This window comes from Oncorhynchus tshawytscha, linkage group LG13 (genome assembly GCF_018296145.1).
Source record: "Oncorhynchus tshawytscha isolate Ot180627B linkage group LG13, Otsh_v2.0, whole genome shotgun sequence".
In the NCBI taxonomy this organism is placed as follows: Eukaryota; Metazoa; Chordata; class Actinopteri; order Salmoniformes; family Salmonidae; genus Oncorhynchus; species Oncorhynchus tshawytscha.
The window spans coordinates 57,956,063-57,983,568 of NC_056441.1; the positions used below are offsets into that span (position 1 = coordinate 57,956,063).

At 40.7% G+C, this 27,506-nt stretch overlaps 1 protein-coding gene across 1 annotated transcript; it reads left to right on the top strand.

The window, feature by feature from the left end:
- On the top strand, window positions 1-25,699 carry LOC112265314 (transmembrane protein 255B-like). The gene is made up of 9 exons (XM_024442483.2): window positions 1-278; window positions 1,241-1,383; window positions 2,423-2,485; window positions 12,802-12,891; window positions 16,193-16,273; window positions 16,472-16,557; window positions 18,587-18,746; window positions 22,651-22,767; window positions 25,148-25,699. The coding sequence occupies exons 1-9, from the start codon at window positions 218-220 to the stop codon at window positions 25,292-25,294; spliced, it is 948 nt and encodes a 315-aa protein (XP_024298251.1). The 5' UTR covers window positions 1-217; the 3' UTR covers window positions 25,295-25,699.
- The last annotated feature ends 1,807 nt before the right edge of the window (window positions 25,700-27,506 follow it).

Below are 27,506 nucleotides of genomic sequence, written 5' to 3' on the forward strand. Positions count from 1 at the left end.
CGCAGCTGTAGCCTACTAGGAGCGGGATTTTACGCGTGCATATTTGGTAACACGTTGGCCAACCGTGGCGCAGTGTTCTTATAAAACATTTGAAGAGCTCCATGCTCAACAGACCGTGCGGAGGTATTCTGATATCAGCACAGTAGACGTAGCGCATTGGCTCACTCAGGGATATTGTGGATATTATACTACTCCGTGGAGCATCCGTTTGGGGAGCATGACAACCGGAGCCATTCGGGACGCAGCGGATCGGGAGAAGCCCGCTCTCAGTCAAGCAGGTAGGCTATACTGCGAATTAGTGTAAACTACTGTACTTGAATTAGGCCGACGATTTAGATTATTATTATTTTTTGCCATATTACGCTTTGTAAATTATGACAGCAACAATTAAATAGCTTAGTTGAAAGGATTTCGTTTTGGTGAAGGAAAATGCAAGTAATTTTTGTCTGTGTACATGAAAACTATGTAAGTTATATGCTTATTTAAAAACATTATGTGTGCAGAATTTTGACCTAGCCTATAATCCCCAAAGCAGCTTTGCCTAATCATTAATCAAATAAAGAAAATATGACATCTATTTGCAGGTTTTACCTTTCATTTTTAAGATGTACATTGTTGTAATTTGAGACCTGCCAATAGAAAGGAGACTTACTGACGTGTAACTCAAGTATTGATTTCGTTAGATTTTTACATGCACTGATCGCAAATTAGAATTCAGCCAATTGTGGTTATTATACTGGCTAATTATCCATTTGCAGACTTGGTAGAGCTGTTTTACAGATGTGGAGTTATCATATTAATAATCTATATTATTTTGAAAATAGTAAATCATGGACTGGACCATATCTGCTCCCTCTCTGTGCTAGATTCTCAGTAAAACATGTAACTTTTTATTTTGTTTTTATCATAAATGGTCCCATCCAACATTTCCATGTGGGGCCCAAATGGGTTAGTGAACGGCTTTTCCTCAGGCCCCATGAGTAAAACCCAACAGGGACCCAAAACGTTTTTTCCTCAGGTTCCAGGTTGGCTCCACACGTGGGTATGAAGCCAAATATGAGCCCACATAAAACCCAACATGGCAATCACATGTGGGGCCAACGTGGATACTGAGGACAAATCTTAGTGGGCCCCTTCTGGTTATCCTCCTAGGACCCCAAGTGTTAACCCTTCTTTAACTCACCTGGATATATTGTACAGTGAAATGGTATTGTGACTGATTATGCATCTGTGGGTTCAGAACTGATGAAGAGGAGGAACAGGATGGCGATATGGCTGGTACTGGGCATGCTCTGTCTGTCCCTGGTCCTGGTCATTCTGGGGATCTACACCACCACTCGCACAGAGAGCCTCAGCATCACCGGATACACCTCTGGAGTCATTGTAAGTACATCTTCATCATTATCATCATCATCATACTTATGTTCATCTGCCATTTTGTTGAAAATTACTCACTATACATATAAATGAACTATTAATAACAACAAACACATTTTCACAAATGTTCTCTCTTTTTGTCATAAAAAACAACACAGACCTTAAGAAAATAAAGAAGTTGCAATGCCAAGAAGGCAAGTCTCCAGAAATTATTGACGGATGGGGAAACTGTGGTTTGTGAGTCGTTTTCCACAAAACAAGATGTCTTCCAAATTATGACAATTAAAGTCTCATAAATGTCGTGAGAACAAACCCTGATCTTATAGCACATGACAGACAAACAACATATATTTCAGCTGTTATTTGCATCACAGCCAGTAAATATTTCCAGTAGATGTTATATACATTTAAAGACAGATCATTTCCAAGTGTATAATCTCGTTTAACCCAGAACTAAAGTTTTATGTAATTGGTCAGCTGCTCGATTAAGTTGTGGGTCCATATGTGTTAAGAGATTGGATCAAGAGATGCTAGAACGAGGAGCTCCACCTTCTCTCTTTGCAAGTTACGGCCCGAATACGTCCCCTTCCCTTCGGAAATTCAAAATATGCTAACAACTGCGAAATTGCCATTTGTCCAAATAACCAGTGACGAAAAACCCAAACACCAGAACTACTGCTACTCGTTATCCAACACATCCCATTCCTTTCCGAGAGTTCTACGGCACCACAGCCATGTTGTTAACAGGTGCATTTTCTATTATGTCCATGTTTTAAACCTTGGCATTTCTTCTGCTGGATCACCGCAACTTAATTCTGATTTGTGGGTACATTAGTGATTCAACTGCACAGTTCATTAACACTTCCAATTCTGTAGTAGTAGTAGTCCACCAGGGGATAATCTTTGCATAACAATAACATCAGTGAACAGAGTTGTTATTTATCTCTTGACTTTGCATGGCTTTTAATAGTGCATAAAGTTCTCTACAATAAAAGCCAACCGCTGGCATCTCTCTAACAGTGGCTGTTCTATTTGATCTCTGCAGTTGGCGTTTGGATCCTTCCTGGGTGTTCTTGGACTCTGCCTGGAGGAAAATCGAAAACAGCTGGTACCTTTCTACTACTTCTCACTCATTTTTCACATTTGTACTATCCTTCCTCCTGAATGGTCTCTCTCTTCCTCTGCTCATCCCATAATGTTCTTGCCTGATCCATCTCTCTCTTTCATCCTCTTGGTTATAATTGCATCCATGCACAGCAGAGATTGATTTGGGTAACTGCAGGCTGTGTGCAGGCTTTTCTTCCCATCCCAACACTATAACACCTGATTTAGCAGATAGTGGACCCTTTGTTATGAATTAATGCACATTTACAGGGCTAATGACCAAATTAGTTGTTTTAAAAGAGATTACTTGGGGTTGAGTTTTGGTTTCAAAGTATTTCCATATTGCATCTTTCAGTTAATTGTCTTTTTTAAATCTGTCATAGAGAGTGGGGATGATTAAGAATAGCGATTGGTGTGGTATCCAAGCCACAGCCACAACCTCTGTTTTGTGTAAAAGCCAGAAATATGGTCTGGCCTGTAAAATATAAAAGGAAAAACCCTAAAACTCATTGGATAATAGTCTTGAAAGATCTATTTCTAGAAATATTGAAATCATTGCAGCCAGTTGTTATTTGAAGTGAAACATATGCCCTTATAATCGCTGCAACCAAACACTGTTTATAAGGTAGAATTCAGGGTTGAGCATTCCATTCTTTTACACACCAATCAATATAATACAAAATTAAAGAACCTGATCTTCAACCAGCTCAAGTCAACAGACTCAACACGACCAACTCTGTCTTTCCAGTCCAAACCACATCCCATGGTACTCTGTTCGGTTGGGTTGACTCTCCACCTCACACAGCAGGACTAGTCATTAACAAGTTAGAGAAGATGGACAGAGTAGTGTGTGTGTGGTGTGTGTGTGTGTGTGTGTGTGTGCATGCATGTATAGTGGATAAGGATATTGATTGATGTGTATGTGTGGGGCTTCTCCATACCATCCCATCTAATTTTATCCAGCAGAGGAAAACATTGTGAAAATGGAGAGAGATACTGAATGTATAAACAGAAAGCAACTTGTTAGGTCAAGGTAAGACAGGGAGATGGAGAGAGTGAGGGGACCCCAGCATAGAGGAGTAAATGTGTCTGGCTTGGAAAGGATGTCAATGCCTGCAGTGCACACACACACACACACACACACACACAAAAACAAAAACAAACAAACAAACAATAGTTAATTAATGATTCTTTAAAATGATTCCAGATGGGTATTTGTTAGCTGTTGTTCTGTTATCAATACATTTTACCACAGTTTTCTTGGAATTTAGAAAAACTGTAAACTTTAGTGAGCTTGTAAAATGAAGTAAAGCAGTCTGATGCTAATTATTCTCACCTGCTCATTTCTGTGTCTTGTTACGGTTCTTGGAATCTTATAAGAAATACAAATTAAAATCATAATAAATGTTAAAGAAGCCTTTTTAACGATACTTCAATGTAGGTAAACAGAGATGGGGTGGGGGGGATAGGGGGAGATAGAGAGTGTGGTCTGTCAGTTATTATTACACTGAACAAAAATATAATCGCAACATGTGAAGTGTTGGTCCTATGTTTCATGAGCTGAAATAAAAGATCTCAGAAATGTTCCATAATCACCAAAAACACCCTGACGGGTGTGGCATATCAGGAATCTGATTAAACAGTATGATAATTACACAGGTGCACCTTGTGCTGAGGACCATAAATGGCCACTCGAAAATGGGCAGTTTTGTCACACAACACAATGCCACAGATGTCTCAAGTTTTGAGGGAGCGTGCAATTGGCGTGATGACTCCAGGAATATCCACCAGAGCTGTTGCCAGAGAATTTAATGTTAATTTCTCTACCAGAAGCTGCCTCCAACGTCGTTTTATAGAATTTGTCAGTACGTCCAACTAGCCTCACAACCGCAGACTACGTGTATGTTGTTGTGTGGACGAGCAGTTAGCCGATGTCAACTTTGTGAACAGAGTGCCCCATGGTGGCAGTGGGGTTATGGTATGGACAGGCATAAGCTATGGACAACGAACACAATTGCATTTTATCAATGGCAATTTGAATGCACAGAAATACCGTGACAAGATCCTGAGGCCCATTGTGAGGCCCATTTAAAAACAAAAGCTATCTATGGCCAACAGATGCTTAGCTGTATTCCCATTAATGTGAAATCCATAGATTAAGACCTAATGAATTAATTTCAGTAAAATCAATGACATTTTTCCATGTTGCGTTTATATTTTTGTTCAGTATAACAGGCAACTGTTATTTTGTCTAATTCTAATCATGTCTGTAGTCATGTCCAAGATAGACACGTCCAGCTATCTGTTAAACTGATATTTTCATATACTCGACATTACCTCAGTGGCTGTCACGTACTAGCTTATTGGCCAGAATGGCTACCAGGGCTCCAGTCCTTTTATTTATTTTATTTGATTTATTTCACCTTTATTTAACCAGGTAGGCAAGTTGAGAACAAGTTCTCATTTACAATTGCGACCTGGCCAAGACAAAGCAAAGCAGTCGACACATACAACGACACAGAGTTACACATGGAGTAAAACAAACATACAGTCAATAATACAGTATAAACAAGTCTATATACGATGTGAGCAAAAGAGGTGAGATAAGGGAGGTAAAGGCAAAAAAAGGCCATGGTGGCAAAGTAAATACAATATAGCAAGCAAAACACTGGAATGGTAGATTTGCAATGGAAGAATGTGCAAAGTAGAAATACAAATAATGGGGTGCAAAGGAGCAAAATAAATAAATACATTAAATACAGTAGGGAAAGAGGTAGTTGTTTGGGCTAAATTATAGGTGGGCTATGTACAGGTGCAGTAATCTGTGAGCTGCTCTGACAGTTGGTGCTTAAAGCTAGTGAGGGAGATAAGTGTTTCCAGTTTCAGAGATTTTTGTAGTTCGTTCCAGTCATTGGCAGCAGAGAACTGGAAGGAGAGGCGGCCAAAGAAAGAATTGGTAAACCACCCTGGTTTAGTTTAGGCTACTTACTTACTGACTTAGGCTCATCTCCCATCAGAGATCACAGACCATTGACGAAGTGCAGAGGTTAGCCCATGGCTAAATATTTCTGCTACGAGTGGTCTCTGAGGCTAGGGTAGTGTTTATTAGGGCAGGGGTTCTCAAACTTTTGGGACTGGGGACACCTATTGTAATGGCAAATTAATCGGGGACCCCCTCATAATCAGAACACAACTCAAGTGAGAAAAAGAAAATAGGAGTTTTACAATGAATTCGGCCGTGCATGGCCGGACTAACCAAGTTTCAGGCCCTGGGAAGGAACATTTTAAAGGTTCGCCTCTTGGAATTGCAGTTTTCAAGCTAATTTCCTGCAATTTTACAAATGAGGCAGAGAGAAAACTTTTCCAAGTGTATTTTTCACAAATATCCCAGTGTGTCTCCCAGGTCCATGTTGCCCAGTGTTAATACCATACATGATAGATTCATAATATTACATTGTATTTTACTACACCCTTTAAACTTATTCCACTGATCCCTTGGCCAAAATCATTTAATCGGTTTCTGTTAGTAATATTCATTAACAAAAGAGGGGGAAAAAAATAACTTTTATACATATACACACTAAGTGTACAAAACATGAGGAACACCTGTTCTTTCAATTACATAGACTGAACATGTGAATCCTGGTGAACGTTATGAGCTCTTATACATGTCATCTGTCAAATCCACTTCCGTCAGTGTAGATGAAGAGGAGGAGACAAGTTAAAGAAAGGTTTGTATGCCTTGATACAATTGAGATATGGATTGTGTGCCATTCAGAAAGGGAATGGTTAAGACAAAAGATGTAAGTGCCTTTGAACGGGGTATGGTAGTAGGTGCCAGGCGCACCAGTTTGAGTTTGTCAAGAACTGCAACACAACTGGGTTTTTCATGTTCAACTGTTTCCTGTGTGTATCAAGAATGTTCCACCACCCAAAGGACATCCAGCCAACTTGACACAACTGTGGGAAGCGTTGGAGTCAACTAGGGCCAGCATCCCTGTGGAACGCTTTCAACACCTTGTGGACCATGCCCAGACGAATTGAGGCTGTTCTGAGGGCAATATTAGGAAGATGTTCTTAATCATTTGTACACTCAGTGTATATTCAGTGCCTTCAGAAAGTATTTACACCCCTTGACCTTTTCCACATTTTGTTGTGTATCATCCTGAATTTAAAATGGATTAAATTGAGACACAATACCACATAATGTCAAAGTGGAATGATCTTTTTAGCCATTTTCACACATTAATAAAACATTAAAAGCTGGACCTAAATAAGTTCAGGAGTAAGAATTTGCTCAACATGTCACATAATATGTTGCATGGACTCAAACTGTGTGCTGTAATAGTGTTTAACATGATTTTTGAATGACTACCTCATCTGTATCCACACTTACAATTATCTGTAAGGTCCCTCGGTCGAGTACTGAATTTCAAACACAGATTCAACCACAAAGACCAGGGAGGTTTTCCAATGGCTCGCAAAAAAAGGGCACATATTGGTTAAAGAAATAAGCAGACATTGTATATCCCTTTGTGCATGGTGAAGTTATTAATTTCACTTTGGATGGTGTATCAATACACCCAGTCACTGAAAAGATATAGGCGTCCTTCCTAACTCAGTTGCCAGTCCAATGGTGACTTTAAAATAGTTGCAGAGTTTAATGGCTGTGATAGGAGAAAACTGAGGATGGATCAACAGCATTGTAGTTACTCCACAATACTAACCTAATTGACAAAGTGAAAAGAAGGAAGCCTGTACAGAATAAAAAATATTCCCAAACTGAATAAGTCACTAAAGTAATACTGCAAAAAATGTGGCAAAGCAATTCACATTTTGTCTTGCATACAAAGTGTTATGTTTGGGGCAAATCCAATACAACATGATACTGAGTATCAATTTACATATTTTCAAACATAGTGGTGGCTGCACCATGTTATGGGCAATGTTCCCTCTAAGCTGCGCATGTGTGCAGGCGTGCAGCTCCCCCAGGACTGCCGTGCAAAATAAAAATCAGCCTGCGCAGAGAAGCACGAGATTGAACTTCACTCAACTTTCTAGTTTCCCCCTTTAGTTAACATTATCAACGTTCCCCTCTACTGTGCGAATGGTGAACGAAATGAACGCAATATTAGCCGCTTTCAATGCAACATACTGAAACAAAGCAAACTATGCAAGAGATTCTTGTGTAGGCAGAACGCATTGGAGTAGGATTCGATTGCATTGACAGGCACGACTCAGGCCCATACTCTACACAGACCGGTGCGCCATAATCAATCAGAGCTGCAGAATCCCTATATGCAAATACACCATTGCCATATATGGATCTGTGTCAGTCACTTTGAACTGGTCTGTGTTTACAGCATGAGTAGATGCGCTTCTTAGAGCTGCATGTAGCCAGCCAGGTGTGTACATTTGTTCATATTCTTTGCTAGTAAGTGAGTTATTAGCCCTGTTATAGCAAATTTCTAGTCAGTAATGGGGGAGTGGTTGCTTCCTACAAGAATACAATATGTGTGCATTTCTATACATCTTTGAACAGCAAGTCAGGTCAAGAGCTTTTTTCTTTCTTTCTAAAAATCTAATAAAATCACATTTTATTTGTCACTTGCGCCGAATACAACAGGTTTAGACCTTACAGTGAAATGCTTACTTACATGCCCTTAACCAACAATGCAGTTAATAACAAATAATTAAAGCGGGGCTATATACAGGGGTACCGGTACAGAGTCAATGTGCGGGGGCACCAGTGTCGAGGTAATATGTACATGTAGGTAGAGTTATTAAAGTGACTATGCATAGATAATAACAGAAAGTAGCAGCAGCGTAGGGGGGGGGGACTAAGGGTCCTTAGTCTAGATAGCCATTTGATTAGCTATTCAGGAGACTTATGACTTGGGGGTAGAGGCTGTTTGGAAGCCTCTTGGACCTAGACTTGGCGCTCCAGTGCTGCTTGACGTGCGGTAGCAGAGAGAACAGTCTATGACTAGGGTGGCTGGAGTCTTTGACAATTTTTAGGGCCTTCCTTTGACACCGCCTGGTATAGAGGTCCTGGATGGCAGGAAGCTTGGCCCCGGTGATGTGCTGGGTCGTTCGCACTACCCTCTGTAGTGCCTTGCGGTCGGAGGCCGAGCAGTTGCCATACCAGGCAGTGATGCAACCCGTCAGGATGCTCTCGATGGTGCAGCTGTGAAATCTTTTGAGAATCTGAGGACCCATGCCAAATCTTTTCAGTCTCCTGAGGGGGAATAGGTTTCGTCGTGCCCTCTTCACGACTGTCTTGGTGTGCTTGGACAATGTTAGTTTGTTGGTGATGTGGACACCAAGGAACTTGAAGCTCTCAACCTGCTCCACTGTAGCCGCGTCGATGAGAATGGGGGCGTGCTCGGTCCTACTTTTCCTGTAGTCCACAATCATCTCCTTTGTCTTGATCACGTTGAGGCAGAGGTTGTTGTACTTGCACCACACAGTCAGGTCTCTGACCTCCCTATAGGCTGTCACATCGTTGTCAGTGATCAGGCCTACCACTGATAATCAGCAAACTTAATGATGATGCCCTGAGGGGCCCTCGTGTTGAGGATAAGTGTGGAGGATGTGTTGTTACCTACCCTTACCACCTGGGGTGGCCCATCAGGAAGTCCAGGATCCATTTGCAGAGGGAGGTGTTTAGTCCCAGGGTCCTTAGCTTAGTGATGAGCTTTGAGGGAACTATGGCGTTGAATGCTGAGCTGTAGTCAATGAACAGCATTCTCACATAGGTGTTAATTTTGGTCCAGGTGTGAAAGGGCAGTGTGGAGTGCAATAAAGATAGCATCATCTGTGGATCTGTTGGTGCGGTATGTAAATTGGAGTGAGTCTGGGGTTTCTGGGATAATGGTATTGATATGAGCCATGACCAGCCTTTCAAAGCATTTAATTGCTACAGATGTGAGTGCTACGGTCGGTAGTCATTTAGGCAGGTTACCTTAGTGTTCTTGGGCACAGGGACTATATGGTGGTCTGCTTGAAACATGTTGGTATTATAGACTCAGACAGGGTGAGATTGAAAATGTCAGTGAAGACACTTGCCAGTTAGTCAGCACATGCTCGGAGTACCCGTCCTGGTAATCCGTCTGGACCTGAGGCCTTGTGAATGTTGACCTGTTTAAAGGTCTTACTCACATCGGCTGGAGAGAGCGTGAGGACACAGTTGTCCGTAACAGCTGATGCTCCCATGCATGTTTCAGTGTTACTTGCTTCGAAGCGAGCATAGAAGTTATTTAGCTCGTCTGGTAGGCTTGTGTCACTGGGCAGCTCTCGGCTGTGCTTTCCGTTGTAGTCTGTAATAGGCAGTGTTGTATTTTGAGACAGGCTTGAATAAGCTAAGTAGCCAATAGGCAAAGGGTAGCATCATTTATCTTATTCTCTGTAATAATGGTATGGGAATAATAATGCATTTCATTTTGTAAAGTGTTTTTTTGCCTCAAACAATAACATTTTCAGTCACCATCTTGTCTGAAGTACAAGTGGATAGACAGGTTAATATATATTGTTTTCAAAAGTCTCATGGAATGAATGATGTTAAAATGTTATGGGATGCATTTTCTCCATTTGATAGGCCTTCATTATGATCAAATAGCCACATTTGCCTATTTGGCCACTGTTATAACTGTAACTTAAAGCGGGTACAGCTTCAGTGTTCACAGTAAATGCACGGCAGAAGTTGCACAAAATTTTCAAAACGTTCACGTTTGCGCTCAGCAGACCTGACGTTTGCTCAGTGCCCACATTTTTTTTGAGGGAACATTGGTTATAGGTATGCTTGTAATCGTTAAGGATGTGAGTTTTTCCAGGATATTTTTATTTATTGGAATGGAGATAAGCACAGGCAAAATACTAGAGGGAATCCTGGTTTAGTCTGCTTTCAACCAGACACTGGGAGATACCTTTCAGCAGGACAAAATTGTTTGTCTAGCAATGACCAACAACCAATTTGACAGAGCTTGAATAATGTTGAAAATAATAATGGGCAAATAGTGCACAATCCAGCCGTGGAAAGCTCTTAGAGACTTACCCAGAAAGACTCACATCAGTAATTGCTGCCAAAGGTGCTTCTACAAAGTATTAGATATTTCTGTATTTTATTTTCAATACATTTGCAAAGATTTATAAAAACATGTTTTTGCTTTGTCATTAAGGGGTATTATGTGTAGATGGGTGATTTTTTTATTTATTTCATCCATTTTGAATTCAGTCTGTAACGCAACAAAATATGTAATACGTCAAGGGGTATGTATACTTCCTGAAGGCAAGTCAATGTACTGTAGTTCCTTCCAATTTCAGGCAGTTTTCTTCAATTTGCTGCCTACCCACTGGGCACAAATATAATTTCAACGTCTAGTTTTGATTTATATTTGGTTGAGATGTCAATTAACGTGATTGCAAAGTAATTTTTCCCCCCACCATGTCATTGGATTTAAGTTAAAAGTTGGGTGAAAAAAATATGAAACTCCCTGACGTTGATGACTTTTTACAATCAAATCAGTTTTCCACATTGATCCAACTTCATCAGATAGATTTTTTTTTTAAATGACTTGGAAACAACATTGAGTGGAGTGGGTAATGAACACATCCCAGACCAAGCTTCCCGTAGGTCCACAAATCTTCCTGCATCTGTTTATTTTTGTCTGCTGGCGGCCACAGCTCCTTCATATCCTCTTTCTCTCTCTTCTCTCTCTTCTCTCTCTCTCTCTCTTTCTTTCTTTCTTTCTTTCTTTCTTTCTCTCTCTCTCTCTCTCTCTCTTTCTTTCTTTCTCTCTCTCTCTTTCTCTCTCTCTCTCTCTCTTTCTCTTTCTCTCTCTCTCTCTCTCTCTCTCTCTTTCTCTTTCTATCTCTCTCTCTCTTCTCTTTCTCTTTCTCTCTCTCTCTCTCTCTCTCTCTCTCTCTCTCTCTCTCTCTCTCTCTCTCTTTCTTTCTTTCTTTCTTTCTTTCTTTCTCTCTCTCTCTCTCTCTCTCTCTCTCTCTCTCTCTCTCTCTCTCTCTCTCTCTCTCTCTCTCTCTCTCTCTTTCTATCTCTTTCTCTCTCTCTCTCTCTCTCTCTCTCTCTCTTTCTCTTTTTCTCTCTTTTTTCTCTTTCTTTCTTTCTTTCTTTCTTTCTTTCTTTCTTTCTTTCTTTCTTTCTCTCTCTCTCTCTCTCTTTCTCTCTCTTTCTCTTTCTCTCTCTCTCTTTCTATCTCTTTCTCTTTCTCTCTCTCTCTCTCTCTCTCTCTCTCTCTCTCTCTCTCTCTCTCTCTCTCTCTCTCTCTCTCTCTCTCTCTCTCTCTCTCTCTCTCTCTCTCTCTCTCTCTTTCTCTTTCTATCTCTTTCTCTCTCTCTCTCTCTCTTTCTCTCTCTCTTTCTCTCTCTCTTTCTCTCACTCTCTCTCTCTGTCTCAGTGTAGATATTGTGTTAACACTGGGTGACATTTTGTTGAATCTACTCAGCTATTTTGGACATCATTTCACAGCCAGACAACTTTTAGGGCCCATGTGAGATGATCAGAGATGACCAAGATGACCAGAGATGACCAAGAGTGAATCTCCTGAGTGGATCTGAGTGGATTTGTTGTTTAATTAAGTAGACTCTTGTACCAGCAACTTGGATTAAGATGAAAAATGTTCCTCGACCATGGAATATGATTGCTTATACTGTATTCCTCATAACTGATCTCAAGTTAGATGTTAGGATAGGGTAGCTGAACTGTCAGACAAGACAGAAACCAGTCATGGGTTGCAAGTAAATACTATTACGTTAAAAAAGGAAGTCTGTTTTTACTCAACAGAGCTTGGGTTAAATGGCACTGGGCACATAACATGCTTTTGACCATAAACAGTTGTTGTGCTTTTTACATGTGTTTCTCTGTGTTCCTTCATACTGTGTTTCTCTTTTAATCATCTTTTAATCATCATCATCATACTGTTCAACCTGCGTCTCTCTCTTTTCACTTGAGTTGAGTGAAAGTTTGCTTTGACACAGCTGTTTGCACTTTGTCTGACATAATGTCTTAAATCAATATAGGCTCCCAAGTGTGTTTATTGTAACAATAATTTGGTCTTCTGGGCACACGCTGGTTGGATCAACGTTGTTTCCACGCCATTTCATGTAAATGACCTTGAACCAACGTGGAATAAACGATGACGTGATGTTGGTGCCCAGTGGGATTGCTACAACCCACTTGGGAGAATATATACAGTGTACTGTCTTCCTAGTTTTGTTGTTGAACATTAGTCCAACTAGCATGTGCTCAGTCATGTATGTATGTTTCAATCTTTTCTAATAACGTCTTATTTCCTTTCTCTCCAGCTTGTGGCGGCCATTGTTTTCCTCAGCTTCGGGATCATTGCCTCCTTCCTGTGTCTGGTGGTGGATGGCGTCTTCATCGTTTTCAACGTGGTGAGTCACGTTGCTGCTCCACGTGTGTCTTTCAACTCAACAGATCACAGGGGGGTTGAGACAATTGTGACCGTAAATGAAAATCTTACTTAATTACGTGTTAAGGATCTTGAGTCCCAATTGGGAACCAGCCCTCCCACCGTCAGCTGGAATGTGGCGCATGGAACGCAAAAAATATTCTTAAAAATATTTAACCTCCACACATTAACAAGTCCAATAGCTCAAATGAAAGATAAACAACTTGTTTATCTAGCCAGCAAGTCAGATTTCTAAAATGTTTTACGGCGAAAACATAGCACATATTTATGTCAAACCACCACCGAAGACACACCGAAGACCAAGCTAATTTCCATAGCCAAATTGAACAAAATATGCAATCACCAAACGCAGGATTAAAAGAAAAATAATTTCACTAACCTTTTGAAATCTTCATCAGATGACAGTAATATAACATGTTACACAGTACATTTATGTTTTTTTCAATAATATGCTATATATATCCATAAATCTCTGTTTACAATGATGCCATGTTCAAAAAAATGCTACTCGAATGTCCGGAGAAATGCGATAGCTCCGGCATATGCCGTCAGCTAACATGGAATACACAACATAAACTTAGACTAAATATGCATGTTCTTTATTTCTCATTCAGTGTGAAAATAGCAATCTTAGGGGGGAAAACTCATTTATTTCTCATTTATTCAGTCTGTAGTAGGGCTTGATCTCAGTTTCTCTTCCCCCAGCCTCTGATCTTGATGTCGTGCATGAGAGTGTTTGTGAGAATAGCTGTAATATTAGTGTTCATGCATGAGTGTTCCATCGTGTGTGGATGGAGATTGACCCACCCTGCCTGTAATGTTGAAAGCAGTTTGGATTGAGTCTCACTCCCTGTAGATGAGTGTGGTCATGAGAGAGCGTCCTCTCCCATTTCAATGTGTCTACCCAACCGAAAATGTCACACAAGATCGAATGTTCCGTTTGCCATTCATAGCACAATATAGCTTTAATACTTGCAATAAACTTTAAACACATTTACATTTCAAAGTGGATCAATACATGGGTCTTCTGGGACACAATGACATTGCAATATAATCTTAATGTGTACATTTCGAGGGAAATGCCAAGATGCAAATGACCCATGGTCCAGAATTGTGCCTACGTCCGTCCGTCCGTCTAGGGCATCTGTATGTAGTGGAAGGAGGGCTGGGAAACCCAGCAAGCAAGTTATTTTATTAGACCATTGATCCCAAAGCTTCAGCTAGGACTGTTTGCCTCTATCAAAATCCTATTGAAAACATTTAAAGAAACAGAGATTGTATTGTAAAATTCAAAGCACCAATAACACCTCCAAATGAACAAGGTTTGTCAATATGCCATGCATTATGTGTCTAAGTGAGGGTTTTCTTATGCAATGTTTAATTATGTAAATTCTGCATTTCTTCTGTTTTTCTCTAAACTGTGAGCAAGAGTGAATATAGCCAAAGCAGACAGAAGTAAGTCTTTGGGTATAGCAGCCTGGTCTCATAGACTAGACGTAACATAATATGCTAGCTTTTGTCACAGAAACATTCCAATGCACTGTACAGATGCAGGATCTTAATTTGAGCATATTTGCTACAGCACGAAGGTAATCCTGCAGCAAAAGGAAATGTAAATTATTATGTGGATTAGAATTCATCAACATTGTTGTGGGGGTTGATACATTTTTCATAAGAGAAAATTAAGTCTGAAATTTAAAAGTGGAAATTGCACTAAAAGTTTTACATTTACTGCTTTCACGAAGGTTCTTCTGCAACTGGGTGATCAAATAAACATCCTTCATATGTATGCATTCGGTACTTACAAATGTCAATAACAGAGTTGACTGGAACCAGAAGATGGATGTAAAATATATATACAGTATATGTTGTGAATTTTGCAGGTTTTGCTCAGGCATTGTAAACAGATAGTAGTTATCTACTACGCTGTTCAACACATACTGTAGATAAGTATATCAACAAGTTGGACACTACATTGGAACAAGTCAAGTGTATATACTCAGTGGTGGGAAAAAATACCCAATTGTCATATTTGAGTAAAATTATGGATACCTTATTAGAAAGTTACTCAGGTAAAAGTGAAAGTCACCCGGTAAAATACTACTTCAATAAAAGTCTAAAAGTATTTGGTTCTAAATATACTTTAGTATCAAAAGTAAATGTAATTGCTAAAATATGCTTAAGTATCAAAAGTAAAAGTATAAATTATTTGAAATTCTTTATATTAATCCAAGCAGACGGTACCATTTTCTTGTTTTTAAAATGTACGGATAGCCAGCCAAATTATGCATTTGGGTTTAGTGTCCAGATCAGAGGCAGTAGGGATGAGCATTCAAAATGTAACGAGTACTTTTGGGTGTCATGGAAAATGAATGGAGTAAAAAGTACATTATTTTCTTTAGGAATGTTGTGAAGTAAAAGTCAAAGTTGTCAAAAATATAAATAGTAAGGTACAGATACCCACAAAAACTACTTAAGTAGTACTTTAAAGTATTTTTACTTAAGTACTTTACACCACTGTATACACTGAGTGTTCAAAACATTAGCAACACCTTCCTAATATTGAGTTACACTCCCGTTTGCCCTCAGAGCAGCCTCAATTCGTCAGGGCATGGACTCTACAGGGTGTGTAAAGCTTTCCACAGGGATGCTGGCCCATGTTGACTCCAATGCTTCCCATAGTTGTATCACTGGATGTCCTTTGGGTCGTGATACACACGGGAAACTGTCAAGAGTGGAAAAACCCAGCAGCGTTGCAGTTTTTGACAGACTCAAACCGGTGCGCCTGGAACCTACTACCATACCCCGTCCATACTACCATACTACCATACCATACCCTTTTGTCTTGCCCATTCCCTCTCTGAATGGCACACAATCCATGTCTCAATTGTCTCAAGGCTTACAAATTCTTCTTTAACCTGCCTCCTCCCCATCATCTACACTGATTGAAGTGGATTTAACAGGTGACATCAATAAGAGGTCATAACTTTCATCTGGATTCACCTGGTCAGTCTGTCATGGAAAGAGCAGGTGTTCCTAATGTTTAGTACACTTAGTGTATATATATTTTACATCCATCATCTGTTTTATAGGAGAACTTTACAATGCCAGAATGATATGGAGTCTAATTGGCAAATGCTATTCAAAAGGGATGTGCTGGAATTGGATGGAGTCATTGCAGCTGTGTTTAAACCATACAACTGCAGTCTATTCAATTCTCTCATGCATTACGATATCATGTCTCTCTGTCTGTCCCACACCAGGATGTCCGTCCTCTGAAAGCAGGGAGATGCCAGTTTTACACAAGTGGAAATAGCTACATCTATGAGAATTACTATGCCTCTGTAAGTACAACTGCACGCATAGCAATATGAATTACTGTGTTAGCTATCCTGTCCAATTCTGAAAATATGTGTAGTACATACTGTCTGGCAGGTGGAAAATACATTTTAAGGGAGGGGTCTATCACCTTTGACTAATCTCTGCTTGTACTGTACCTGTCACTCAATACTGTTTATTAGAGTGTCTGCCTCCTCTTGCAGGTGCCGTGCCAGGGTCTCACGGAGTCATGTACTATGAATGTACGCAGTGGGACCTGCTACTGCTGCGACCTTTATGACTGTGCCAAGTGAGTCAAAGATGCACATACATTAAAGATCCATCATGTAGCTTTGTGTACGACCCAACAGATTTCTCATTGAAAGCAAGTCTGATAAGCCGCAGATCCAACCGGTAATAATCTAACTAACTTTAATCATCTAACTAAAATAACTTTATATACAGTATATGTGGTAACTCACCCCTCACATCATCAATGTGTAGAACCCACCCACCCGTGTGATGCTTGGAAGGCATTTTGTGCCAGAATGCTCTTCACACATTAGCTATCACGATGATTCTGCCCTATTTAAGCTGAAATAGGCTCAAACTAGCGCTGAGGGTTTCCTAGCCAGGTCAAATGGTGTACAGGCCAACTCCTCTCACTTCCCATGCCCTCATGAGCCATCATTCACTGCTCCTTCACTCCACGCTCATTCACACCACACTGCTCGTTGGTAAGCGAATGCTCCTACTACCTGTCTTTCTTTAACTTGTTGACCGGTGTTTTGGCTCACTGCTCTGCAATTTACTGCTTGCTTCTACAGCACCAAGTTGGTAATCTCCGGCTCGTATAGTGTATGTGCAGGCAGGATCCATACAGTGAGAAAGTCCTCTGCTTTCTCTCTGCCGTACATTCCTGCAGTCAGCATGCCAATTGCACGCTCCCTCAAAATGTAGACATCTGTGGCATTGTGTTGTGTGACAATTTACTGCTTGCAGCATCAGAGCTTGGAGAAGCCTAATTACCGTGACTAAACGGTCACATGGAATTTGACTGCCGTCATGACTCGTGAACGCCAGTGTGGCGGTAATATGTCACCGTAACAGCACTAGTTGGGCCTCTTTGTATGTAAGGAGGGAGCAACATTTTCATGTGTTTATCTACAAAGCACTCATGCAGAGACTTCTTATGTATCTATCATCATTAATCCAATTTAGACTTACAAATGACCAAACCAGGCTTGAATAACACTGGAGGCCGCTTCGGTCTCCACAGAGTTGGGGAAAGCTGATTTTAGTTTTTTGTTGTGCCCTTTATGTGGATGCTCTGAGGCCTCATTTATAAAATGGACTTACAATCCATTTTGATCTTAAGTATGACTTGTGCAGAAAACCACATATAAGTAGTTATTTATGAAACCTTACTTTGACGTGGAAATGATCTTATCTCTATGCCAAGTCTAGACTTGACGTAGGTGATTTTCCTGCTGGTTATGTATGGCGATTCTTTTTATCCCTTGCGGTTTAAGGTCAGAGCATTTCTTTTTCACCTCAGCCACAGTTCTGTCTTGCTGCCCCACCTCGTTCACTGCAGCGCGACACACTCCCAAGCTACCTGTTTGGCTTTGTTTGTCAACCCACTATTTAGTCCACTGAATAATACGTGTTGCCTGTCTTCAATCTCCTCTACCATCGCCGTGATCTCGACTTCCAAAAAGTCTGCTTTTTTTTGTCGGTCCATGGCTATTCCTGACTAAACCCTCGTTTGTGCTAGCATTCTATAAGGGGAAATCGCTGATTGTAAGGCACGTTCAGGTGCCGTCAATTCAAAGTTAATTTGAGATTTATAGATCACAGGTGTGTAAGTTACAAATGGGATTCTTAGAAGCTTCGTAAGCAAGGTTTTTTTTATGCTCAGTATGTTTTATGAATCCAACGTATAAGCACACTGTCGGAAATGATCTTACGACTAACTTCAAGTATAAATCGAAGAACATTTTTATAAACGAGGCCACTGGTCTCACTTGGTCCGTTCAGAGTAATGACCTCTATGTTGATGAATGTGTCTTTTTCTTAATATGTTTTGTAATTTTGTATATTGTATCTGAAAAAGAGACCCTAGTCTCAGTATGACTTCCCTGTCAAAATAAAGGTTAAATAAAAAACAATGGTCTGCGAGAACTCCTGGTCCTGTCCAACTCATTTCATACTAGCTTAATAGTATAGCTTTATAAAGTAGCCTAATGTTATTCTATGAATGGCATATTAATAGCATAAATATAATAATATTGTTAAAGGATTTGTTGTTAGTGACATTCTGTTGTCCTGTCTTGTAGTGGGGGCTACATGAACAACTACTATGAGTTTGTGGGTGTGCAGAGCTGCGGGGATGTGCTGTCCCTGTATGTGTTGATCTGGGTGCTGACCAGCCTCAACCTGGTGGCCTTCTTCCTGGGTATCCTGACCACTGCTGTGCTGGGAAGCATCAAGGACCAGGTGAGAGAGACAGGCTGTGGCTAAAATTGCACGCAAATGTACTTGTGCAATGCTTAAAGGTTTGTGGTGTACTATCAGGAGTCTTAATCAGTACTTGCAGTTAAATTATATCCAGATTTTATTCCATATTTTATTAAACCTGGAGAAAGGGGATTGGGAAAACTAATCAAAATCAGGTGGCATTCTCTTGCCCTGCAGGCCTGCTCCTGCCCATTCCAAACATTCTTCTCAGTAGCCCACAGGTGTGTGGCAACAGCTCATAATGAGCGGTGTTGGGTGCGGGACACGGCCCGCCTGTAGTGGAGCTCTCCACTGCAGTGGAGCTGAACCATCAGCGCCTTTCTCCTGCACTGGCTAACTGTAGCTGTCCATGGTTCTGAAATACTTTGCCGTGTTATTTATATGGGTACATTCCTCGGGCTCACAGGTTAATATTGGACTTGATTCAATTCGTAGCGCTGAAGGTCTGAGCTGTAGCGGGATTGAAATTTCAAGATCATTTTCGATTGAGCTGACATGCTGTATTAAGCGTTAAATGCATAAATGCACTCTCTGCGAACGTGGGAACATTGCCTTTAAATTTCTATCGCGCTGCAGTGCAGGTCTTCAGCTCTAAGGATTGAATCAAGGGTATACTGTGTTATTCATTATAGGGACATTTTAGGGAAATTACAATCCAAATTCAAAGTTTCTCAGATGTTTTCAGGTTGTGTAGATGCAGCTACAGTGGGGCAAAAAAGTATTTAGTCAGCCACCAATTGTGCAAGTTCTCCCACTTAAAAAGATGAGAGAGGCCTGTAATTTACATCATAGGTACACTTCAACTATGACTATGAGAAAAAAATATCCAGAAAATCACATTGTAGGATTTTTAATGAATTTATTTGCAAATTAGGGTGGAAAATACATGGCCCCATTTGGTCACCTACAAACAAGCAAGATTTCTGGCTCTCACAGACCTGTAACTTCTTCTTTAAGAGGCTCCTCTGTCCTCCACTCGTTACCTGTATTAATGGCACCTGTTTGAACTTGTTATCAGTATAAAAGACACCTGTCCACAACCTCAAACAGTCACACTCCAAACTCCACTATGGCCAAGACCAAAGAGCTGTCAAAGGACACCAGAAACAAAATTGTAGACCTGCACCAGGCTGGGAAGACTGAATATGCAATAGGTAAGCAGTTTGGTTTGAAGAAATCAACTGTGGGAGCAATTATTAGGAAATGGAAGACATACAAGACCACTGATAATCTCCCTCGATCTGGGGCTCCATGCAAGATCTCACACCGTGGGATCAAAATGATCACAAGAACGGTGAGCAAAAATCCCAGAACCACACAGGGGGACCTAGTGAATGACCTGCAGAGAGCTGGGACCAAAGTAACAAAGGCTACCATCAGTAACACACTGCCCCGCCAGGGACTCAAATCCTGCAGTGCCAGACGTGTCCCCCTGCTTAAGCCAGTACATGTCCAGGCCCGTCTGAAGTTTGCTAGAGAGCATTTGGATGATCCAGAAGAAGATTGGGAGAATGTCATATGGTCAGATGAAACCAAAATATAACTTTTTGGTAAAAACTCAACTCGTTGTGTTTGGAGGACAAAGAATGCTGAGTTGCATCCAAAGAACACCATACCTACTGTGAAGCATGGGGGTGGAAACATCATGCTTTGGGGCTGTTTTTCTGCAAAGGGACCAGGACGACTGATCCGTGTAAAGGAAAGAATGAATGGGGCCATGTATCGTGAGATTTTGAGTGAAAACCTCCTTCCATCAGCAAGGGCATTGAAGATGAAACGTGGCTGGGTCTTTCAGCATGACAATGATCCCAAACACACTGCCCGGGCAACGAAGGAGTGGCTTCGTAAGAAGCATTTCAAGGTCCTGGAGTGGCCTAGCCAGTCTCCAGATCTCAACCCCATAGAAAATCTTTGGAGGGAATTGAAAGTCTGTGTTACCTAGCAACAGCCCCAAAACATCACTGCTCTAGAGGAGATCTGCATTGAGTTATGGGCCAAAATACCAGCAACAGTGTGTGAAAACCTTGTGAAGACTTACAGAAAATGTTTGACCTCTGTCATTGCCAACAAAGGGTATATGACAAAGTATTGAGGTAAACTTTTGTTATTGACCAAATACTTATTTTCCACCATAATTTGCAAATAAATACATTAAAAATCCTACAATGTGATTTCTGGATTTTTCTTTCTCATTTTGTCTGTCATAGTTGAAGTGTACCTATGATGAAAATTACAGGCCTCTCTCATCTTTTTAAGTGGGAGAACTTGCACAATTGGTGGCTGACTAAATACTTTTTTTGCCCCACTGTATGTGCCTCCTCAACCTCAAATGAATGGAAAACATAAGCACAACAAATCTGGAAGTTACATTTATTTATTTACATTTTATTTAACCTTTATTTAACTAGGCAAGTCAGTTAGAATAAATTCTTATTTCCAATGACGACTTAACCTGGGCCAATTGTGTGCTGTCCTATGGGACTCCCAATCACGTCCGGTTGTGATACAGCCTGGAATCTAACCAGGGTCTGTAGTGATGCCTCTAGCACTGAGAGGCAGTGCCTTAGACTGCTGCGCCACTCAGGAGCCCAGAGTGCTTATCTTTTCCATTTGATCGAGATGAATCTACAAAAGAGATGACCTGGGACATTGACTTATCCCAATAGAAGACCTCTGAGATCTGAAAACACAACTCACTTTAAGTGCTTTATGTGTTTGAAGACCTATTCCCTATTATAGTGCACAACTTTTGACTCGAGTGATGAAGGATCTAGAGTATCGGTTCCTTTAAGTGAGTGGAGGCAAATTGCATAACTGTTGCTTGATTGCACCTATAGTGCTATTGATGAGACTGGTGTTGATACAGTAGAGTACAGTGAGTCCATACAAGGTGTACCGTGTTCCAGAGGAGTGGAGGTGAAGCCTCTGTTGAGGACAAACACAGCAAGAGATAGTTGTGGAGAGTAGCAGAGGTATCAAATTACAGACAATCTCCCAGATGGTGTATCAGGAGGACTCCTATGGACATATGGTGTCAAGATGGAACAGTGTGAGCCGGTAGGGGTGTGGGCCGGGAAGCCGTTAAACTTTACAAGACCTTCTGCTATCATTGTTCTTCTGCTATGAAATCGTCCAAATACTGTCAGTGTTGTTTTTAGCCTGCCTGGAGTGCCAGATGTGCAGGGTTTACAGTTTTGGAACTATTTTATCGGTCCATTAAGCCAGGCAAGCTCAATCAAGCACAGATCAAGTATTTACAATCTTTTTTGAACCCAGGTCTGTCTGCTATCATATCCGAGCAAAGCTTTGAAGGGGTGGATGGGGGTTGGGAAAGACATATTCATACCTTTCTGATGATCAAATCGAATACAAAAGTGTGTCTTTTAGTTTCCCGGCAATCCAGATTAGAAATGTCACGACTCACTTAAGAGGAAAGAAAGATATCTCTCTGGCGATCATCCTATGTTAAATGTCCCCAGTAGAACCAGAACAGCTAACCGGCCCTGATTGAATTAGAAGAAGGAGCTTATGTTCTGTGTTGTGGCACGATAGAGCTGGGAGACACAGCAGGGCATAGCCCAGGAAGACACACATCAACGTCAGAGATAATTGTTTCTTGGAAATCTGAGCTCTCCCCTTCCACCCCAGGATCCCCAACCCTTCCTGTCTTATCCAAATAACACGGCATCGCTATAAATCTGGGGGGGGTTCATCCATGTGGCAGACTGCTGATGCCAGACCAGGTGACAACATAATTTCAGATATCCAACACAACCCGTAATGTGTGTTTGTGTTTGTATTTCAGAATACACACAAGAGGATCACAACACATTTCACAACATTCCAAAATGTGTTTGTCTCTCTTTGTGTATGTGTTTGACAGAGGAGCAGCTCAGTGACCCTGTTGTCATCTCATCTCTCAGAGGGTGGATGTCTTTCCTCCCCCACTGCCCCTCTGCTGATGGACAACACCAACAAAGGACACCAACACCTCTACCCGGTCAGTCACATACACACACACACACTCGTAATTCTGTTTGCTCACACCCTCCACTCCTGTTAGTATTGGAACAGATCAAAGCAAAACCCACTGGGTAAGTGTCAAAGAAAACATCTCTCACAGATATTGAACACATAAAAAAACTACATCCACATGAATTGCATGATAAACACACCATGAAACCTATTTATTGCAAAACACAACGATATAATTGCTGCTTCCACTGAATCTTCAGTGTTGAAGTGACTTTTACTGTAAAAAGTGTGTCCCTATCCCTAACCCTGCTTGCCTACCCACACAGGTAAGGCTCATGACACACATTTGCTGTTTCCATATAATGAATCGGACCCATTTCTCTGCTATGATTTTACTAGATCAATTAAGCCCAAGACTGAAGCGGAGGTTGTAGAAATAAATCATTGCCATCCTGGATAAACCTTGTATCTCCTTGTAACCTTTTTAGATTTTGTTTTTCAAGCGAATGACTACTTTCAATGTGTGTAAAAAAAAAAAACAGAAACAAAAATGTGCAGTGAAAGTTGAATGACTTTAAGACCAATCAAAGTCACTCCAAACACCTTGTGAATATCCAGGACTGTATGGTAATCTGAAAATATATTTAACTAATCAGTTTGTGAAAAGTTTCCTTTTTGGAGATACAGGGCTCTATTTTAATACATCTAATGCAATGGTAGATCTGGCAGTAGCATTATAAGTTTGAGGGTGTGTCCGATTGTATTTTTTAATTTTCACAATCAGAATGATTGGCGCAGTAGCTAATGGGCTCGAGTTTTGGTAAGTAAACAAGTTGTGGGTGTGTCGAGGCTTGGCCACTCACTGGCCAATCAGAAAAAATAATAATATCCAATATAAAGAAAAAACGGGAATGTCTATTGACTTAACCAATTGCATTACCGCTAAGACCAGCTTTTGGTGAGTCTTAAGTATCACCAGTAGCACTGCTTGAAATTGGCACACCTCAAATATCTCCACTCCTGCCACAGAGCAAGCAAGTTAATATAAGAAGGGTAAAATACCAACACTGGTGCAAGGGTTGGAAAATAGAGCATGCGAAATTGCCAAAGAGCATGCGTTTGACACTAGCTCCGCCTTAACACCAGCCAAAAATAGAGCCTGCCAAGGTTTTTCCAGGACGCCAAATATGTACAGTGCATTTGGAAAGTGTTCAGACCCCTTGACATTTTCCACATTTTGTTACGATACAGCCTTATACTAAAATGGATGAATCCGCCCCCCTCATCGATCTACACACACTACCCCATAAGGACAAAGCAAAAACAGATTTTCTGAAATGTTTGCAAATGTATAAAAAAATAATAATAATTAAATCACATTTACATAAGTTTTCAGACCCTTTAAATCAGTACTTTGTTGAAGCACCTTTGGCACTGATTACTGCCTCGAGTCATCTTTGGTATGACGCTACAAGCTTGGCACACTTGTATTCTTCTCTGCAGATCAAATTGTATTTGTCACATGCGCCGAATACAACAGGTGTGTAGACCTTATAGTGAAATGCTTACTTACAAGCCCTTTTTATTTGATCCATTTTAGATTAAGGCTGTAACATAACTAAATGTGGAAAAAGTGAAGGGGTCTGAATACTTTCCAAATGCACTATATTTCAACAGCAACTATGTTTCGGTCTTAAGCTCATGTCGTCCTGTTACTGGTAATTGGTCTTGTAAAACCCTAGGGGAGAGAAAGGAGTGAGATACTGTACATTGGATGGAAACTCACAGATGTTCTGGGAGGACTCAGCTCCCTCTACCATCCCATATTGTCCTGCTGCCCTCCCCTCCTCTGCCCACCGTCTGTCTACCTTACCCTCTGTATTAAAACCCAGCTTTGCAACTACTGGCTGCTCGAAAGACAGAAAGCACCAAGTAGCCCTGGTAGATTATACCAGGTTCATGCATCCAACAAGAACACTGTCCAACCATTAAACCCCCAGAAAACAAGAACTTGTCGGAGAAACATTAGACCTACCTCCATTTGGAATCTAAATCTTTTTATTTGGAATCTTTTAAACTTTTTTTTCTTTCTTATCCTTTGTCCACTCAAAGAGGTGATGTTCAAAGCCTGCTGTTTGTAATTATTCCCAAGTTTAGTGCAGTTACAAATAGAACAATATTCTTTTTCCCTAAAATTAAGATTAGTTTGATTTGGCATCTATTTATTTGGCATCTATTACGTTTATTTGCTTATCCATTCAAACTGGTCATGGGTTTCAATTCAAAATATTTTTGTAACCATTCTTTACCTAGAAGTAGAGTGTAGTTATAAATTAGCAAATGGAACAATACTGTTTAGCTGAATCCAACTAAGCTTGTGTTTTCTGTTCTGTTCCGTCTTTCAGAGAGCCTCCTTATACTTTGCCCCAGTGGCGGGGAAGGAGTTCCCCCAGAGTGATCCATCAGTACCCCTCCATCCCGACCCCAACCCCCCTCCCTTCGCCCCGCTCTATAACCTGCTGCCCTACAAACCACAGAGCTTTTCTGTCTGAATGAACCTCCCTATTCCAGCATTCCGTTGCCAACTTGTCATACAACTAGGGCCACGAGTTTCCTCCAGGCACTCCTGGCCCTAGACATGACAATCACAGGACATCCAGGGGGATCTGTATTTTGGAGTTTATTTTAGAATAGTTGTTGGGTATGATGTAAAATGACTGTATATGAAATGTAAATACGTTGAGCTATTTCAAATGATTTGTCAATTCTTTTGGTCTTATGATGTGCATTCTACAAACGAGTGAAAAGGCTCATTATTTAAGACCTTTTGTGAAATGTGTGGTTTGACAAAATACATGTACTTTTTTATACATCTTAAAATCAACTGTATCTGCTATAAAGTAATAACAAGTCATGTTAAGTCTTTTTTTCTGATTAAATTAACTAATGGACCGACAGCCATACTGTTCTAGGTTCTTCTGGGCTGCCCACTGACACTCATATTCATTAGAGATGCTGCTTGATGTTGCTTGCCTGGCCTCTTCATTGCCGTAACATTGTTGACCTTTATTTCATTAGGGCCCAAAACTCATTAAGTGATAAGAACTTTGTTCTTTCTTTGAGCCCAATAGGCATAGAGGGTGATGTGTCCGGAAGTATCAAGCCCGTAGCCAATCAATGCATACCTAACAAACTGAAACTTCTGTGTGTTTTTTCTTCCTTCTTTAGACATGTTGTTTGCAATGTGCTTCCCCTGGTTACAGAAACACAAGGTACAGAGCTGAGACAATTTTCCAAAATTGCCCAATATGTCCCATCCTATTGACAGACAGACATACTCACAAACATACACCTTTGATTTTAAGGAGCGAAGACAGATTCATAAAACGTTCCACTCGTGAGGGCTAAAAAACCCAATAAACCCAAAATCCAAATGTAATTTGCTTGCACAATTCCACTTGAAACAACTGTGGAAATGTACAAACAGAAGATGGATGGAGTAATTATCTGGGGTTTTTCTTTCCCCCCCAAAAAAAACTTTCCTCACGAGGGCTCAAAGAATTTCGCAGGACAAAAATAAAACAGAAGAACATTGGTTTAGACTCCTCCCTTTCTCAGACAACTGTGAAAACCTTGGTTCAAATACTGTTAGAAATCTTTCAAATACTTTGCACGTTTGCTTTAGCCTGCCTGGAGTGCCAGGTGGGCAGGTTTTGCACCTTCGAGACTATTCTATTGGTTCCATTGCACCAGGCAAGCTCAATCAAGCTCAGCTAAAGCATTTGAAATGATTTAAATTTGAATCAAGGTCTGCAACTGGATGTGAGAGCTTCTGTCTGGTAAGAAGATGAGTGCCTTGTGTTTTGGTGTTCATGTCACGCTCATGTCAATGAAGAATATAGAGTAGCTGTTCTGTCCCAGGCGCTTCGGTCTTGCTTTAGTTAGTTTCATAGGCAGTATAAGGTAATACACAGAACTTGCATCTCATCCGTACAGTACATTAAGAAATGGTTCAGGAACTTAGTGTGAGAAAGAATACAATGTTTTTTGACCATCTGGACAGTTTTGGGGGAAATTACAACATATACAGATGTGCTCAAATGTATTGGCACCCAGCCACAAAAAATAAGAATGCACAATTCTCTGAAATAACTTAACTGACAAAAGTAATTGGCATCCAAATCAAATGTATTTATAAAGCCCTTCTTACATCAGCTGATATCTCAAAGTGCTGTACAGAAACCCAGCCTAAAACTCCAAACAGCAAGCAATGCAGCTGTAGAAGCACGGTGGCTAGGAAAAACTCCCTAGAAAGGCCAGAACCTAGGAAGAAACCTAGAGAGGAACCAGGCCAGTCCTTCTGGCTGTGCCGGGTGGAGATTATAACAGAACATGGCCAAGATGTTCATAGATGGCCAGCAGGGTCAAATAATAACACAGTGGTCTACCATTGTTTATACCATATTTAATAGAAATCAGACTTTGCTTTTTATTTTTTTACTCAACATAATATTGTAAATAATAAAACATGAAAAGAGCATGGACAAAAATGGGACCCTTACCCTAATATTTTGTTGCACAACCTTTAAAGGCAATCATTGCAATCAAACATTTTCTGTAGCTCTCAATGAGACCCCTGCACCTGTTAACAGGTAGTTTGGCCCACTCTTCCTGAGCAAACTGCTCCAGCTGTCTCAGGTTTGATGGGTGCCTTGTCCAGACTGCAAGTTTCAGCTCTTTCCATATATATTTGATAGGATTCAG